At 36.7% G+C, this 18,010-nt stretch overlaps 1 protein-coding gene across 1 annotated transcript in view; it reads left to right on the plus strand.

The window, feature by feature from the left end:
- Positions 1–18,010, plus strand: part of TMPRSS15 (transmembrane serine protease 15) — a 186,809-nt gene that overhangs the window by 76,919 nt on the left and 91,880 nt on the right. Inside the window, exon 13 of the mRNA XM_075542932.1 lies at positions 11,074–11,209. Within this exon, the coding sequence (XP_075399047.1) occupies positions 11,074–11,209 (136 nt within the window). The remainder of the gene's footprint in view (positions 1–11,073; positions 11,210–18,010) is intronic.

Consider the following 18,010-nt stretch of genomic DNA (forward strand, 5'->3'; position numbering starts at 1 on the left):
CGCCAGACAACCCTCGGGTCCGCTCCCCTGAGCTTGGGTGAATGGAGGGAGGGATGCGGCCCGAGGGCAGATCACTGCCCTGCTGGGAGAGGGGAACCGCGGGAGAGGTAAGCTTCTCTCCCAGTGGGGATCGCGAGTGGGCCGCTGGTGTAGGGGAGCGTGACCTGCTGCGCCTGTCTAGGCAGGGCAGGCAAGCGGCTCTGGGCTGGGGTCCGGTTTGGGGATGGAGCCTAGGTCGGTCGCCAGTGAGCTCACGGCAGCTTAGTGACCAGAGATGTCCCACGAGTCCGGTCCTCTTTCACCTAGACCCCTGCTCAGGACAAATACGTGGGGTGGGACTGGGGTGCTGTCCCTGGGGGATATTTCACTCACCAGACTCTTACTATTCAGCTACCTGGTCGCAAATCCCGATTTGTTTGGAGGAGCTCTCAGAGTATGCGGGTGTCCCTGTCGGCCATCTTCCCGTCCGAGCCGATAGAGAATTTTCTTACTCTACTTTCCTAATCAACCTCATTTTTTAATTAAATATTTTATTGGGGGCTCTTACATCTCTTATCATAATCCATACATTCATCAGTTGTGTCAACCACATCTGTCCATCGACTGTCATCATTTTCAAATCAATTTCTTTCTACTTCAGCCCCTGATACCAGCTCCTCACTCCCCGCCCTGTTCCCTGTCTACCTTCCCTCATGAATGCTTGAAAAGTTATAGATTATTATTTTCATATCTTACATTGTCCTCTGTCACTCTTCATCCACATTTCTTCTGTCTGTCGCCCTGGTAGGGATATGTATGTTGATCAATGCCCCCCCCCCCCCATGATTCTTCTATCCTCCTGGTATCTCTATTCTCATTGTTGGCCCTCAGGGGTTTATCTATCCTGAATTCCCTGTGTTGTGGGCTCTTATCTGTAGCACTGTGCATATTCTGATCTAATCTGATTTGTAAGGTAGAATTGGAGTCATGGCAGTGGAGGGAAGGAAGCATTAAAGAACAAGAGGAAAATTGTGTGTTTCATTGGTGCTATACCGTACCCTGACTGGCTCGTCCCTCCTTTGTGACTCTTCTGTGAGGGGATGTCCAATTGTCTACAGATAGGCTTTGGGTGTTCACTACACACACACACACACACACACACACACACACACATCCCCCATTCACATTGGTGTGATTTTTTGTTCTGGGTCTTTGATACCTGATATCTGATCCCAGTGACATGTCATGAATCACACAGACTTTTATGCTTCTTCCATATGGGCTTTGTTGCTTCTTGGCTAGATGTTTATATTCAAGCCTTTAAGACAACAGACGCTGTATCTTTTAATAACCAGGAACCATCAGCTTTCTTCACCACATTTACTTATGCAACCATTTGTCTTCAGTGATTGTGTCGGGAAGGTGAGCATCACAGAATGCCAGATTATTAGAGCAAAGTGTTTTCGTGTTGAGGGAGTACTTGAGTCGAAGCCCAATGTCTATCTGCTACCTTAATTCTTAACAAATAGATATAAGTACATAGATCTATTCCCCTCTCATTATATATAAATATATTTACATATTTACATGCCTGTATTTAGACTCTATAAATGTCCTTTGCCTCCTGGTTCTTTCCTCTTAATTTCCTCTTGTCCCACCATCATATTCAGCCTTCATTCGGGTTTACCAATTCCTTGCTGGTACATGCCCTTGATTAAGTCCCACAAGACATCCTATGCCCTTCTCTCCATTGATATTAGTTCACTTGTTGCTCCTTTGCTCCTGGGTTTGTTCCCCACCCCCTCTTTCTTTCTCCCATCTCCCTTCTCCTGCATACACCTGGAAACATTGATCCCTTTCATGAAGAGACATTAATTAGCACGCAATAAAAGCAAAGCCAAACAAAACAACAAAGAAAGTCAAAACCAACAAAATAATAACAACAAAATCCCAAAACAAAATAACAACAACAAAAAAGAAAGCCACTGACAAAAATAGAAAATCCTATAAATAGTTCAAGGTCTGTTTATTGGTCTTTGCTAGTGTTTCTGGTCAAGTCTGAAGGGGTGCCACACTCCGTTTCCAAAGTCTATTTTTGGTATTCCCCAGGGATTTCATCCCATTGCTCCCCTTGCTGCTCTGTTTCATGTTCTTAGTGTTTTGCCCCAGTGTGATGGGGTCAGATTGGGCACAATTCCCACACTGTGTCTCCAATGATGTCCTCCGTAGCGCTATGGTTCAGCGAATGACGCCATGTCTCATGGTGAGGCTGGCCATATGGTCCTTTGTGCATTGTCTGCTTTGAGCAGCAATATTGTCCTCAGGGCTTGGTGGGCCAGGATGTGTTCCCCTCACACTCCACGACTCTTAGTTTCTCTTGTGTACTCTAATCAGACATGCCACTCACCCCAAGCTGTAGCTTCAGTGCTGTCCTCTCCAGTGCATTCTTCTTGGGGGGTAGGGATTGAGGCCGGCCCTGCAGACCTCTCTGTTGGTTCCGCGGTAATGCCAGCATATTGTAGTCATGTCTTAGTGTATCAGGTTGAAGCCTACTCTCTCGCTTCCTCCCCTGGAGATAAAAAAATACCCTCCCCTTGGGTAGATTAGTACCCCGTTTAACCCCTCACCCATGTGGGTTTTTATGCCCCTCTTTATTTGTCCTTCCTAATTTTGGCTGCCACATGTATCCCTGGATTGGGTTTGGCCCCTGCCATAGTCGCTGGACCTCACCCCAGGGATGTATGTATATAGTAGCTTTTCCCCTGCACCCCCTTTATTTTTATTTTTTTAAGCTTGGTTAGTGGACTTATATTGCACTTGTCCTTTTATGCTTGGCTTACCTCACTTAGCATGATTTCCTCTAGTTCTTCCCATGCAGCAGTGTGCTTCATGCATTCATTGCTACTTTTTAGGGATGTGTAACTCTCCATTGTATGTCTGTACCACAGTTTTTTGATCCATTCATCTGTTGATGGAAATTTGGATTGTTTCCAACTCCTAGCAATCATGAACTGTGCTGTGATGAACATTGGAGCACAGATGTCTGCCGGTGGTTTGTTTCTTGCCTCTTCTGTGTATAGGCCCAGTAGCAGGATCGCTGGGTCATATGATAGCTTAATCTCCATCTGTTTTAGATATTGCCGAATTTATTTCCACAGTGGCTGTACATACCTACAGGTTCACCAGCAGTGGATGAGAGTTTCTTTCTCACTACAGCCTCTCCAACACTTGTTACTTTCTGATTTTTTGAATTGGGCTATCTTTGAGGGTGTTAGGTGGTTACTCACAATTGTTTTAATTTGCATTTTCCTTATCGCTAAAGATGGGGAACATTTTCTCATATGTCTATTGGCCATTCAGATTTCTGACCCTGTGAAACATCTGTTCAGGTGCTTTGCCCGCCTCCTCAGTGGGCAATTAGTCTTTTTTGTATTGTAAGCTTGCAAAGTATTGTAGATTTTAGAAATGAGGTCTTTGTCTGATGTGTCTGATGTATCCTTGCTAAAGATGTTTTCCCAGTCTGTGGGTTCTCTTATTACTCTCAGTGAATTCTTTCAATGCACACAGGTGTTTTATCTTCAGTATGTCCCTTTTGTTAATTTTTGGATCCTCTGTATTTGTATCTATCCCTCCAATAGTCTATGTATTACCTGTGCCAAGGTTCTCAGGTTTGTTCCAATTCCCTCATAAATGGCCTTAATACTTTGGGGTTTTACCTCAAGGTCAGTGGTCCACCTTGAGTATGCTATTGTGCATGGGATGAAGTAAGGGTATTGCTTCATTTTTCTACAGGAACATATCCATTTTTTCCAGCACAACTTGTTGAAAAGTGCATCCACTTCCCATATGATATTTTTTGGATATTTAACAAAAATCAGTTGTCTGTATGCTGATGTTTTTTTCTTGGTTTTCAGCTCTTTTCCATTGGTCTGAATAGCTGTCGTTATACAAGTACCACACTGTTTTGACCACTTTGGCTATATAACAGGTGCTAAAGTCACGTAGAGCAATCCCTCCCAGTTTGTCCTTCTCGAGGAGTTCTTTGCTAATTCTGGACTTCTTTGCTATCCATATAAAGTTGGTAATCAGTTATTCCAATTCTTTGAAGAAGGATGATAGTATTCATATAAGGATAGCATTAAACTTATATAGTGTGTTGGGCTAAACTGACATTTTTATTATATTGAGTCTTCCAATCCACAAGCACGGGATATTCTTCCATTAATTGAGGTCACTCGTCATTTCTTGTAATAATGTCCTGTAGTTTTCTTTGTACAAATATTTTTTTGTTCAGGTATATCCCTAGCTATTTGATTTTTTTCTTGGCTGTTGTAAAGGGAACTACCTTTTTAATTGCCTCTTCTGTTATCTTGTCTGATGTTTATAGCAGTCTGATAGACTTCTGTTTGTTAATCTTGTATCATCCCACAGTTCTATATTCCCCCATCACTTGAAAACTCCACTTGTGGTGTTTTGGGGATTTTTAATATATAAAACTATATTGTCTGCAAATAACAATAGTCTCACCTCTTCCTTCCCTAGTTGAAAACATATGATGTCTTTCTTATTTCTTTTGCCTTATGTTGTTAACTAGGACCTCCGGTGTGATGTTAAACAGGAGTGGGGACAGAGGTGTGTTAGACAGGGTTCTTTAGAGAGACAAAAACAGATTGCTAATAATTATATATGTAAATATAAATATTTATCTATCTTTATAAATATATATATTTATAAAGATAGATATATAACACAAGAAATGAACTGTTAAATTATATAAAGATACATAGATATATAATACAAGAAATTAACAGTTAAATTATAAAGCAGTACAAATGACTCAATGCAACTCACTCCCGAGACAGAGTTGGGAGACACTGGCTGTCCTTCAAGTCAAGGGCTGCCAGGTAATCCTCGGTAGAGAGACAGCAAACAGCAAGACAGGTCACCAACTGTCAGCCAGGTCACCAATAGTCATATCCCAGCTCAAGAGATGCAAATTTCAATTGTGTAGTCTTAGTGGGTCCTCAACTTACAGTGACACCGTCCACAGGTTAGGCATCCTACAGGTAATGTAGAATGTAAATTGAAGCACAGAACAAGCAAGGCAACCACACACTGGTCCAATGGTCAAAAAGCCAGAGAGAAGAAAGGTGATGCTCATCAAGCCTTTTATCTCTCTGACCTTCAATGAATCCCACTTGTGTTTATCGGCTAGGCTGTCACAGTAAACTAATTATCTCAAGGGGTAATCCTTGTCTTGTGCCCTGTTTTCATTGGGTTTATTTTCATCTTTTTTACATTGATTACCACATTGCTTGTTGGTCTTTCATATATAGATTGTATAATATTGAGAAACTTTCCTTCCATTTCTATCTTCTTGAGTATCTTTAACAGGAATAGGTGTTGGATGTTGTTGAATGCTTTTTCTGCATCTATCAATATGATCATGCTGTTCTTATCATTTTTCATGTCAATATGGTGAATGGTACTATTCTTTCATATGTTTAACCATCCCTGCATTCCACAAATACTATTCTTTCATATGTTTAACCATCCAATGAATCCCACTGGTCATGTTGAATCATTTGTTTTATATTCTTTTGTATTCCATTGGCCATTTTTTGTCAAAGATTTTTGCATTGATGTTTATTAGAAATATTGGTCTGTAATTCAAATTCTTGTGGGATCCTTGTCTGCTTTACTTATCAGAGTTACACTAGCTTCATAGAAAGAGTTTGGGAGTTTTCCATATTTTTCTATGTTCTGGAAGAGTTTGTGTTGGATTTCTGGTCAGTTCTTCCCTGAATGCTTGGTAGATTTCTCCTGTGAATCCATCTGGCCTGGGGAAAATTTTGTTCTTAATCCCTTGATAAGCTTGTCTATATCTGCTATAGACAAGATAGATTGAAATTGTTGATGTCCATCTGGGATAGTCTAGGGAGGATTGTTTTGCCAAGTACTTGTTCATGTCTTCCAATTTGTTGAATTCCTATTTCATTAGCATCTGTTGTAATGTCCCTGTTTCATCCCTCATCCTAGCTATTGATATTTGTTCCTTACTTTCTTTTGTTAGGGTTGCCAGCGGTTTATAAATTCTGTTAATCCTTTCAAAGAACAAATTTTTAGTTGCATTAATATTTTCCATAATTTTCTTGTTATCCCTCTCCTATATGTCAGCTCTGATTTTTAGTTTTTCCCTGTTGCTATTAGTAGGATTTTCCTGTTGACCCTGTGCTTATTGGTGTAAGTTTTGTGCCAGTATATGAGCCATAAGTTTCTATTCCTTTTTCATGTGTGCCTGTACTGCTATTAAACTTCTTCTGATAAATGCCATTGTTGGGTCCTAAGGGATTTTTGTATGTCATATTTTCATTGTCATTGTCTCCTAGAAACTTCCTGATTTCATCTCTGATCTGGGCCAATTCCCATTCCTTTTGAAATGGAAAGTTATTCATTCTCCTTTGCCCTTGTTTTATTCATTGTCCTTTTGCTGATTTCCAGCCTTATGGTGTAGTGGTCAGAAAGAGAAATGTGTATAATCTCTACGTGCTTGATTTGACTCAGGTTCAACTTGTGTCTCTTTATGTGGTCTATCTTCGAGTATGTGCCATGTAGTGTTGAAAAGAATGTGAATATTCTTTGAATATGGGTGGAAAACTGAAAATATCAGGTCGTCATCCTCTTGTGTTGTTGAGATCTGTAGTCTCTTTGTTAAGTTTCTTTCCCTATGATCTTTTTCATAGAGTAGTGTATTGAAATCACCTACTATAATTGTTGAGACTGTGATTTATTTTTTCATCTTTTGTGGTGTTTTATTTATGAATTTTGCATGTCTTTCGGGCATGTATATATTTATTATCCTCACTGGTTGTGAGTCTACTGTTCCCTTAGCATCATATAGTTCACCTCCTTGTCTCTTGGTATGTCTCATACCTTCAGATCAACTTTGTCATAGATTAACATTGTTACCTGTTTTTTTCTATTGCATTGACATTTTCTTGGTTTATTGTTCTCTAACCTTTAATACGCAACCAGTTTTTGTCTGTTAGTTTGAGATGTGTCTCCTATAGGCAGCAAATCAGTGTTTTCTAAAGCAGTCTGCTGGTTGTGTCTTTTTTTTTCTTTTGTCTCTCTCTTTTAATGCCTGAGTTCGGTGCATTCATATTCAGTGTTATTACATCCATCTGTGGACTCTGTTATGCCATCATGTACCTTTTGTGTTGGGTGTTTTCCTACCTTCCTATCTTATCACTTTGTCTTGTGTGTGTGTGGTTCATTCTTGCCTTCTTTCCACTATTGAGCTACAGCTATCTTGGGGCCTGTTTTCTCTTTGTAGCCCACTGGTGGAGTTGTTCTTTGTGACGGTCTCTTATTTGTGCTTGGCGAGTGTTGATTTACTGTCCATAATGGGTCAGCAAGGATCTTTTGTAGGGCTAGGTTTCTTTTTATGTATTCTTTTGATTTCCCCTTGCCTCGGGAGAATCTTACTTTTCCATCTCTCTTAATAGATCATTTGGCTGGATATGGTATGATTGGGTTTACCTTATTTACCTTCAATTTTTGAAATATCTTACTCCACTCCCTCACTATTTTCATCATGTCCTCTGATAGGTCTGAATATATTGTTGTTTGGGTACCTTTGTAAGCGACCGTTTGTTTTTCCCTAGCTGGTCTTATGATTTTCCCCTTTTCATCATAGTTACATAATTTAACTATTATGTGTCTTGCTGACTTATTCTTGAGATTCAGTCTGGCTGGTTCTCTTTTGGCCTCCTGAATAATTGCCTGGTTTTCATTTATTAAACTGGGGAAGTTTTCCTCTAAGAATTTCCTCGCTATTTTCGCTGATGACTTATTTGTTCTGGTAGTCCAGTTATTTTATTATTGTTCTTCTCCATAGCATAAAACATGGCTCTCATATTTTCTTCAGGTCCTCTGATTGTCTTATTTGACTCCCTTTCCCATTTGTTGCTATCTGCCTGGTTATCCTCTAGGTCACTGTTTTGTTTCTCTGTTTCCTCAAGTCTGTTGACAAAGGTTGTTAGTTTGTTTCTGGATTTTGTAATTTTTATCCCTTAGGTTTTGTATTTTCCTTTAATGCATGGCCTTTATCTCCTTTATCATTTATCATTTTTCTCTATTGCTTCTCTCATATCCTGTATGACTGCAAGCAACATTCTGAAGTTTTCTTTCTGTGACAGGTCAATGTCTGCTTCTTCTATTCACATCTTTAGGTTTATGACTTCTCCTGGCATTGTCTTCTGTTTCTCCTCCTTTTTTGTTGAGGTTGTTGGGGCTGGTTGCCGATTATGTGTGGTTTCAGAACAGTCTGGTGTCATCTTCCAGAGAGTGGAAGAGTACCTGGTTCTCTCTTTTTGGGACTTGTATGAGTGCTTCTTTGAACTACCCGCAAGTAGCTGTACTGGGGCGACAGGCTACCCCTGTATCTTGTTTGGGGTTCGCTCTTACTCTACCCAACCAGTATTCTGTTATTTTGAATGTGAGTTGGATAATCCTCTCATGGGACGCTGGTTGGGTGGACCCAACTTCATATTTATTGACCTTTAAAAATTTAAAATTTGTGATTTATGCATTGAGTTATTTTTTAACTAATGAAGAATAGTTTATCACATGACAAGTACTGCTTATACTGGGCCATAAAATTTATTAATAATGTTGGATAATATTTAAACTTTCCATCAAATTTCTACCAAAGCCTATCAGGTCTTCCATGTTTCCCAACTTCTTAGAGCATCTAACATTTCTCAACCATAACTATGTCTGCTCAACGAATTTCTACTATCTTTCTGACATTGATGAAACATGTAATTAATGATTGTAAATTGGTCAAAAGATGTATCAGTAATCCTTGGTTGTAATCCAAAAGATGAAAACAGGGAAGAAAATGATGGGAACAATACCAGAGTTTACTTGTAGGATTGTCAAAGTCTAGTGCTTGATCTTTGGAAAAACTTTTCTTTTCAATAACATGTACATCGTTCATGTAGACCTCACTTAATGGATTATTTTTAAAGAGAGAAAGAGAGAGAGAAAGTCAGTGAACTTTATCTGTGGAGAGACTTAATGTAAATCAATATCAGTAGCCAGGACAGGACTACAGACAGACTTAAGAAGAGAACAGCAAATGTTAATATACAAGTTAAGGCTAAAACTGAAGAAAATAAAAGAAACCCAAAATATAACCTTTAATATATACAGTATTAATTTAGAAATCATTTCAAGGATAAATTTGATGTGCTAATGACCAAAGACTATCATTGTAAGATGACATTAAGGATAGCATAAATTAAGAGTTTTATTTTTTTTTAGACTTTTTAGATATATCAGGAAGGAACAGTGGAAAAACATATCGTGCTTAGTAAAGCAGAAAGTCAAAAAGGACCTTCATTGAGACTAACATTAATTGATTACAACAATCGATACAAAGTAGTAATGAAAGTAAGAATGACTGGGCAATGTTTTCTTCTGTTTCATACAAGATTTTTCTAAATTGTAAATAAATCTACCACACCTAACAACAACAATTAGCATCTCTATGTCCATCAGTATTCCCCCACACTTCTCTGACACAATCATCATATATTTCCTTTAGAAACAAATTATATGAGCTGTATCAGTAGGAAGATTCTGATCATTTATTTCGCATTAAGGTGAATTAATTTTTCTAAGCACCAGCTTAATGTGTTCCCGTCCCAAGGGTGTTAGTAATTAAAATTTAGGATAGTATAGGAAAATAGTTTAATTAAATTAAGAATGTTCTTTTTTAGTCCTTCCAGAAAGGGGAATTGCTTTCAGAATCTCCATATTTGTACAGACATTTTCATCTGAGAATTTTCAGCTCCCCACATGAATTGATACATGGCAGATTGTAGTCAACCTCTCTCAGCTATATTCCTGTAATTTTCTCAGCTATATTCTTCATTTTCTTTTCATCTCTCCTTTTTAAGTTTATTATGCTACTATATTTTCTTCTTCATTGTTTTTATTCACTGATCATTGAAAGACTTCCTTAAAAGAAATGGAACTTTAAAAGAAAAAAGAAATGGCTGATGTAAATAAAGTATTGCAGTGCTCAAATCTGGAACAACTCAGAGCATTATTAAAGGTAATATAGCTGGACCCACTTTTTATAACTTATCTGACAAACTGTGAATGTTGAGTTCTAGAAATATTTGTACCTTGCCTTTATTTTTTGATATCTTGAGAAAATCCTTACATTCTGTTTGAAATTCACCTTGTTTCTATATGATAGGAGAAAATGACACTATTAGGCACTAAGTTGGTGAATGAAATAACCAGTGAGTATTTAAAAATTAAAATTCGAAGATATAAGATATGTAAAGTGTTTGCCACACAAATTAGCTCAATGCTGGTACCATGCTTATTAGAACATAGTGTCATTCAGTTTATTTCTATTCTCTCCTATAGAGGAGAGGATTCATGAAAGTCTTGTTGATAACACACATTTTCCCAAAGGACCCTAAAATGTTCCATGTGTTCTGTGGACACTTGGTTCAAGTCTAGGTCTATGTCTTCTGGAATAGCATCAGTGCAGAAGTTCCCACACTAGTATTCCACAGGAACTACACCAACACTAGCCTCTTACAATGTGTATATATTTACTCATAACTTTCTCTCCTTTCTTCTCCAATTTAAATTATCTAACCATGCATCATTTCTTCAGTACTATATGCTCTAATATTTCTAATATTATTGAGAGAAAAGGTAGGAAGTTGTTCTCCCTTGCTGATGTGTGTGGATGACAGAGTACAATGGACTTTGACAAAATCACTCTTATCAGGACTAGGGGAAGAAGAAGAGAGCCTCACATTGATGCTTAATTTAAATGGAAGAGACTAGTAAACATTTAGAACTGGCCACATAATGAAGTTTGTGTTTAGTAGATGGGATTTGAAGGAAAAAAAAAAAGCCTGACCTATCAATAGTTTACTCTGCAGTAACTAATCATTCTACATTTGTAGACATCTAGTATCGACTCTCCAAAGGTTATTGGGAGAGAAGTCTTCTAAAAGAATAGAATGAAATGATCTCATACGTCTCTCTCACTTACAGGTTGCTTTTGATGCTTTCAAAAGGACACTTCTAAGTGACATTGCATTGGATGATATTAGTCTCGCATATGGGGTTTGCAATGTGAGTCTTTACCCAGAACCAACTTTGGTCCCCACTGCTCCACCCGAGCTTCCAAGTAAGTGTCTTTCAGGGGTTTTTCCTATATGCAGTCATAACTACTTTAGGAAGACTTTGGCTTATTTTTTATTACCTTAATATATTTTCCCACTAAAACTTAGAGACTTCGTAAAAAGTACTTAATAGTTTGCTATGCTTCACATTTAGGAATAATGTTTGCAACTTTTCATTTTTTATAATAATAAAGATGCTGATTTCCATGTGTCTTCAAAGGAATATAAATGAGTACAGTACTGGTTATGTGACATGGACCAGTAATCTTTGGAGGTTTCATTAGTGTTTCTGAGAAGAATTTTAACATCTCAAGAGGGTTTGAGGAAGCCTGAAAGTATATTTTAGTAAAAGCCTAAAAATAAAAGCCACAGTATATTTTCAGGGTAAATAAATACACAAATTGAACCTGGATTTTAAACATACACACCGAGACCTTACAAGACAGTTGTCTTGGAACTTCACTTCTTAAAGGCTTTGCAGTATTCTCTCTACAAAGCCATTACTATTATGGAATTGAAAAATGGCATGAATTTCCAGCATGTGTCCTCGAACTTTTGATCATTTGAAAGAACAAAATGGAGCCTGTGCTTATGTTGGCACTTCAGTCAAATTGGAAACATGGTGTTTCAGGCAAAAGGTACATTATAATTCACCTTACTAATATCAAAGGAAGCAATTTTTCCATATTTCTCTCTAAGCTATGGGATTTAAAAGAAGAAAAGGTGTAATGATAAACAATATTTGACAGATATTCGGTTGTGTCTGTGGTCATTGTGTTTTTGCTACCATTGAGTTGATTTTCATTCTTAGTGATTCCATACATTACTCATCAGAATTGCTTCTAAAGGCTTTCTTCACTGAAGTCTTCTCTGAAGCAGAACACAAGACATTTCTTCCATGGTGTTGCTGGGTGGGTTTGAAGCAAAATTACTAGTTCCCATTGAGTTGATTTTGATTCATGAAAACAGCATGTTTTCAGAGTAGAACTGCTTCATAGTATAGGCAAAGTTGTAGTCTCTGTCTCTATACATCGATCGATCGATTGATAGCTAGATATAGATACAGATATGTGTAGGTATGTATATATAATAAATTATATATGTATAATTTATTTACTTTTAATTGGAGTTAATACATATATGATCATATCATTCCATAGTTCATTCATGTCAAGCTGTATTGTAGAATTGCTACCACAACCTCTTTCCAAACATTCTTTTCTTTCCTGGACTCCTTAACATTGTCTCCCTTTTACCCACATCCCTTTAGGAAGCAGATCTCCAAGCCTGACTTCCAGATTCCTTAGATGGATTAGAAACGTGGCCCTTTTACTTAGTCATTGATTGCTTAGCCATTTGCACCACTGAGGAACATATGCTCTGGCATTAGAATGTTTTTCACTAGATTGTGGTTTTATCTTTGGATCGTGGTGTTTGAAAATTGATTGCTCTGCAATGTTGCTTGAGTTAACTGCATTTTTGTTCTTTCATGGCTCCTTCCAAGATGGTATGAATGCTTTACATGTTCCTATCAGCACATCAGTTTAACGAGTCTATTCAAATTTGCTTTTACTTCCAAATTGATATATTTTTCTGCCTTCTAATATTTAAAATTATCAGACTAATGCATTAATAAGTAACAGGCTCTGAAAATAACTGATTCTTTGAGAATATGTGAGTTTACAAAGTGAGCTGCCATGAAGGTGAGATAGCAATCATATTGCCATAGGAATATGCAATTACATATGCCATAGGCATATTGCACATTGCCATGCAATAACACTGAATGTTCATGTCCATCCCACCCAAAGATTAATTCACACTTGCCCTCATGCTTATTATAGCTATTGTATAGGGAATATATAAATTCATTAAAATGTGTTAAAGTTCTTCATAAGAAATGTAAGATATTAAAATAGCTATTGATACATAAAAATACTTAAAGCAATGCATAATTGTGTCTCCCCCAAATAATATATGAGAGAAATAAGTGGTAGAGAACTTCACTGAAGAGACTATAAGCTAAAGAAGGTTTTCAGGAAAATAGTAGTGTTAGGTTATGAGATGCTTTTCATCAGTTCTTGCATCTCATCCTGGAAAGAATTTACATGGCAGAAACATGAAAGTGAGTAATAATAAACTTTTATGAGTGAAAGCCCAGTTTTTGATACTATGTTTTCACAGATAAGAATGGGACATCTCTGGAAAGCATGGATTGGCAAGTGATTATAAAGATCTTGATCTTTTATACACCTCCCCCCTGACTAGTCACCTTCCGCCTTAACTCAGAGAGTGTTTGAATGTGGGCGGGATTTTAGTGGATGTGTTAAAGTGTGCATGTGACATAGCAGTTCGGACTGCACATGTTTGTCCTGTAGGCCTCTAGCTTGTGCCTGATCTCTTAGGAATCCCATTTTCTCCTGGGTTTGAATTGCACTTCCTTGCTGATTGGTGGGCTGCTTTTTTTTTGAGGCAGGAGGGCAACCTCTTTTCTCTAAGCTTCTAACCTATCAGAGGCTAAAAGAGATAAAATGACACTCATAAAAACTGAAGCAAAAGCAAGAAAGTACCAGGCTTTTTCATATGTTAGCATTGCCATAAATTCTGTCAGAAAAGTAAGTTAAGTTTCTGGACACTACAGTCTAACTCTAATTCACCTTTGCTTTACCAGTGTCTGGTTCTGAACAAATAATATAAGTAATAAATAAATATTGATAGATCAAAATAAGGTTCTCTCTTTTTCAACTGTATTTTTATTTGGGTGCCCAAAAAAACTTTTATCAAGCAAAATTTTGGTACCAAAACTGTGTCTTGGAAATGATGGTTGGAGAGGAAATACCAACATGAGTACAAGAAGATGGTATTATGGGACATTGTTTCTCTTCCTGATGTAATGGTGCCCCGAATATGCCCAGAATATAGACCATTTTGTGCACATTTGAAATTCTTAAAATCACTACATCATAGAAAAATAATCCCTTTCAATAACAAATATTAACAATGTCTTATATTTTGATATTAAAATAATTTTAAATAGTAGTTTTCCCTAGGATATTGATCATATATTTTCTACTTATCACAAGTGTTTAAGGACAAAATTTTCTAGGTAGGAATAACATAACATTGTGGAGTTCATAGATCCAGCATTTTTAATATAGTAAAATTTTGTTAAAATTTCAGATAACTTTTCTTTATAATGCCATAGAGATCGAAAATCAAGTGTGATTTTCCATATGAAATGTTTATCTGTCTAACACCGAGTTTTCATATTCATTTAAGTCCAAAGTGAGAGAAAGATAATTTCAATGTCAAGGGAGCTTGGTATACCTACTTATGTTAACCATAAATAAATTATGATGCCAGAATGACTCATCTGATTTTAAAATATAAACTTTAGAATTTTCCCAGAGTATTGTTTGTTCCAGTTTTCAAATGGTTCATTTTAGGGAACTATTTACCACGGCAGAAAATGTTAATTATCATCAAATATATTCTGAACAATTTCATTCTAATGCCATTTGAATTGGTTCAGTGAAATTCCTATTTGAACATAGTTTTTCTGGTTCCTGATCACTGATTTGTTTAAGCAGAGATAAAAGGAAACCATGGCCGACTGGTTAATAGCCTTTCTTTCTTTCTTTTTTATAGAGCATTTAAATCAGAAAATAGTCTCAGAAAAGTAACTGAACAATAAAACTCTGTTTCTTCCCTCAGTCAAAGGATGCAGAGAAGTCCTGTTCTCATGACTGCAGGGATTCTTCCAGTCTGTGATTCTAATCACTTGGCGCTGTGTCAGTTCTCTGTATGTTGCCCTGTGACATTGGCATAAGTTAACCTAAAAGTAGGAATTTTAAGGTCAACATTTTTTATACGAATGATATGACACACACATTCAAAATGATTCATCACAAGATACCTGCTAATTATAAGAGTGGCAATTTATGTCACTAACCCCAGGCTTATGTCTGAGGTGGTTCAATTTAATAAAAAGCAAAAGGTCAGACGCTTATGTTTTAACTGGTTTAATCATTTTTAATTTTCATACAGTTTTATTCTCTTTTACCAATATGCTATATTTTAGCCATGGCATTAATAGAGATAAATATTCTAATTCTGATTCTTCAGGTAGAAATAAGTCATCATCTACTTTCACAAATCCCTTGTAATTAATGCCTATATTCTAGCAGAGATGTTTGTCTTTATAAAATTAGTATTAATTAATATTTAAACTCCCAATGAATTAAAAATTAATAGAAGATGTATACTTTGATATCAATATGATTTTAGCTATTCAATATTTCACTTTCTACTCCCATAGAGAGGGTAAGTCTCAGAAACCCACAGAGAGTAGTTCTACCCTGTCCTATATGATTGCTACAAGACGTCATCAAGTCTATGGTAGTGAGGTGTTTTATATATATATATATATATATTTAATTATTTTGCTTTAAAATTAATAGTCTCTTATAATTATCACTGGCTAAATTGCTACCAGTTATGAGTAAACAATAGGCCACAAGAATGGATAATTTGAGCTTTTTAGTTACAAATTTAAAGAAGAATATTCATAGAAGGACTTGTCACTATAGTCTATTCATGAGGATGTACATTTAGATAGACCCATGTTAATGGATGGCAAAGGAGAAAGCAAGCATTAGAAATCTCCACTCTGGACTGACATTGAACATGAAATAGAAAAGGAGATAGCCCAACTTTTAGAAAAAATAAGGTTAAAATAAAAATACATGATGCTAAAACAAGTAATAATGGGCTAATATGACTTTAGACTTCAAGATATGGAACAAAACAATAAAATGTGATTTTGATTGGTATCATTTGAGGGAAGTAATAAGTATAACTTGAAAAATAATGTTCACATTAAAGTTTGAGAAAGTTAAAAGTGGCTACTTTTCAAATCATCGGTCAGTGGAAGACATGAGAAAAATAAAAATTTATAAATCATAGAGGGTGAGGGAGGGTGGGTGTGGAAGAAGGGGAAAAACTGAGAAACCAATACCAAGGGCTAAAGTAGAAAGAGGATGTTTTGAAAGTGACAATGGCATCATATGTGCGAGGGTGCTTGACATATGGATATATGTGTGGGTCGTGATGAGCGCTGTATGAGTCCCAAGTAAAATCCTTTTTAAAAAAAGAAGAAGAAATTTCCTTTCTAAAACACAGTAGCTATCCAGGCCAACTACTTTGTAAAATACTTCCTGTTATGTACATATTTTGTGTCATGAAGATACCTTTTGGCATAGGAAGACATTAATTTGAATATCAATCTTTTTGAGTAAAACACCAAAACAAAGAAAACCGAACAAGTTTAATACCAGTAAATGCATAGAGTTCCCGGTAACAAGTAGACTCTGTAAGCCTTCCACCCAGTGTGAGGACAGTTTACGTAATGATGCAGCATGACTGCAACACCCAGCTCTTTGGCTCCAGTGTTAGGAAGCACATGTATAGCAACACTAGCATTAAAATAAATGGTGTCATCATATTTAAAATAGCTTAAGGTGCTTTTGCCAATTTTCTCCAGTCATTTATATTGAGAGTAAATGATACATCTTATCTCTACAGAGATCAGAGAGGTCTTACTGGCCAGTTATTAGATATGGAATTATATTTGAATTGCCTCTCAAAGACTACTTCCTAGGCATTTAAAAGTAAATGACTTTTCCATGACTTTTGTATAGTGGACAAGTGCCAAGCCTACTGATTGCTTTGGCAGGCATGACAATTACACTTGAAAACATTTTAGTTCTAGCTCTGTGTTTATTAAATTTCAAATTCTGATTTTCACATCTAATATAATGTTAAGTGTTAAAGTTTTAATAAAATGAAGTATATTTGTTAAAATCCAGGCTATTGTGTTATATTGGTTAATTAGGATTAGCATGTGACACAAAAGGTTGCCTTTTTTGAATAGAAAATGATTTGAATAGATAATGACTTTAACAAACAACCCAAGAAACAAACAAAACCATCACTGGTCACATTGGCCCTGATTCAGTTTGTGCATATTGTAGTTTTTTAATAAGCCTTCAGACCATCTTGATTCCACATCTGTCTTCATAGAATCCAGTTTCTCACCCGACAGACAGAGTAACTATGGGGAGAAGATGTAACCCTGATGCAGAGATTTCCTGATTTTAAACTAGGCAGCATTCTGTTTGCACAGCTGCCTGTTGATCCATGTACAAGCTTGACATAAGCCTAATGGTCGTTCAGGAATTCCAATTCCTTTCAAAGATATCCATAGTTTGTTACCATGCACAGAGTAAAGTGCCTTTGCATAGTCAACACAAATCAAGTAAACATTTCTCGGATCGTCTTGGCTTCAGTCAAGGTCCATCTGACAACAGCAAGGATACCCCTTTTTACACGTCCTCTTCTAAATCCATCTTGAACCTGTAGTACCTTTCTGCCAATGGTCTGCTGCTAATAGTTTTAGATTATCTTTAGCAAAATTTTACTTGCAAGTGATATTAATGATGTCTTCCTATAATTAGACCATTCAGTTGGGTCACCTTTCTTTGGAATGGGTAAAAACATGTATCTCTTCCTGTCAGTTGATCAAGTAACTGTCTTCCAAATTCCCTGTCATAACTGAGCGATTGCTTCTAGTGCTTCATCAGCTTGTTGAAACATTTTAAATGTAATCCATCAATACTTAGATGACGTTTTAAGTATCACAATGTTTTGATGTGATCCACACAGTTTTCAGTAGTTAATTCCTCAGAAATAGACAGCCTATCCCTTCATTGTAGTTTGTTGAAAATTATCCACCATAGGTGACCCCA

This window comes from Tenrec ecaudatus, chromosome 2 (genome assembly GCF_050624435.1).
Source record: "Tenrec ecaudatus isolate mTenEca1 chromosome 2, mTenEca1.hap1, whole genome shotgun sequence".
NCBI lineage: Eukaryota > Metazoa > Chordata > Mammalia > Afrosoricida > Tenrecidae > Tenrec > Tenrec ecaudatus.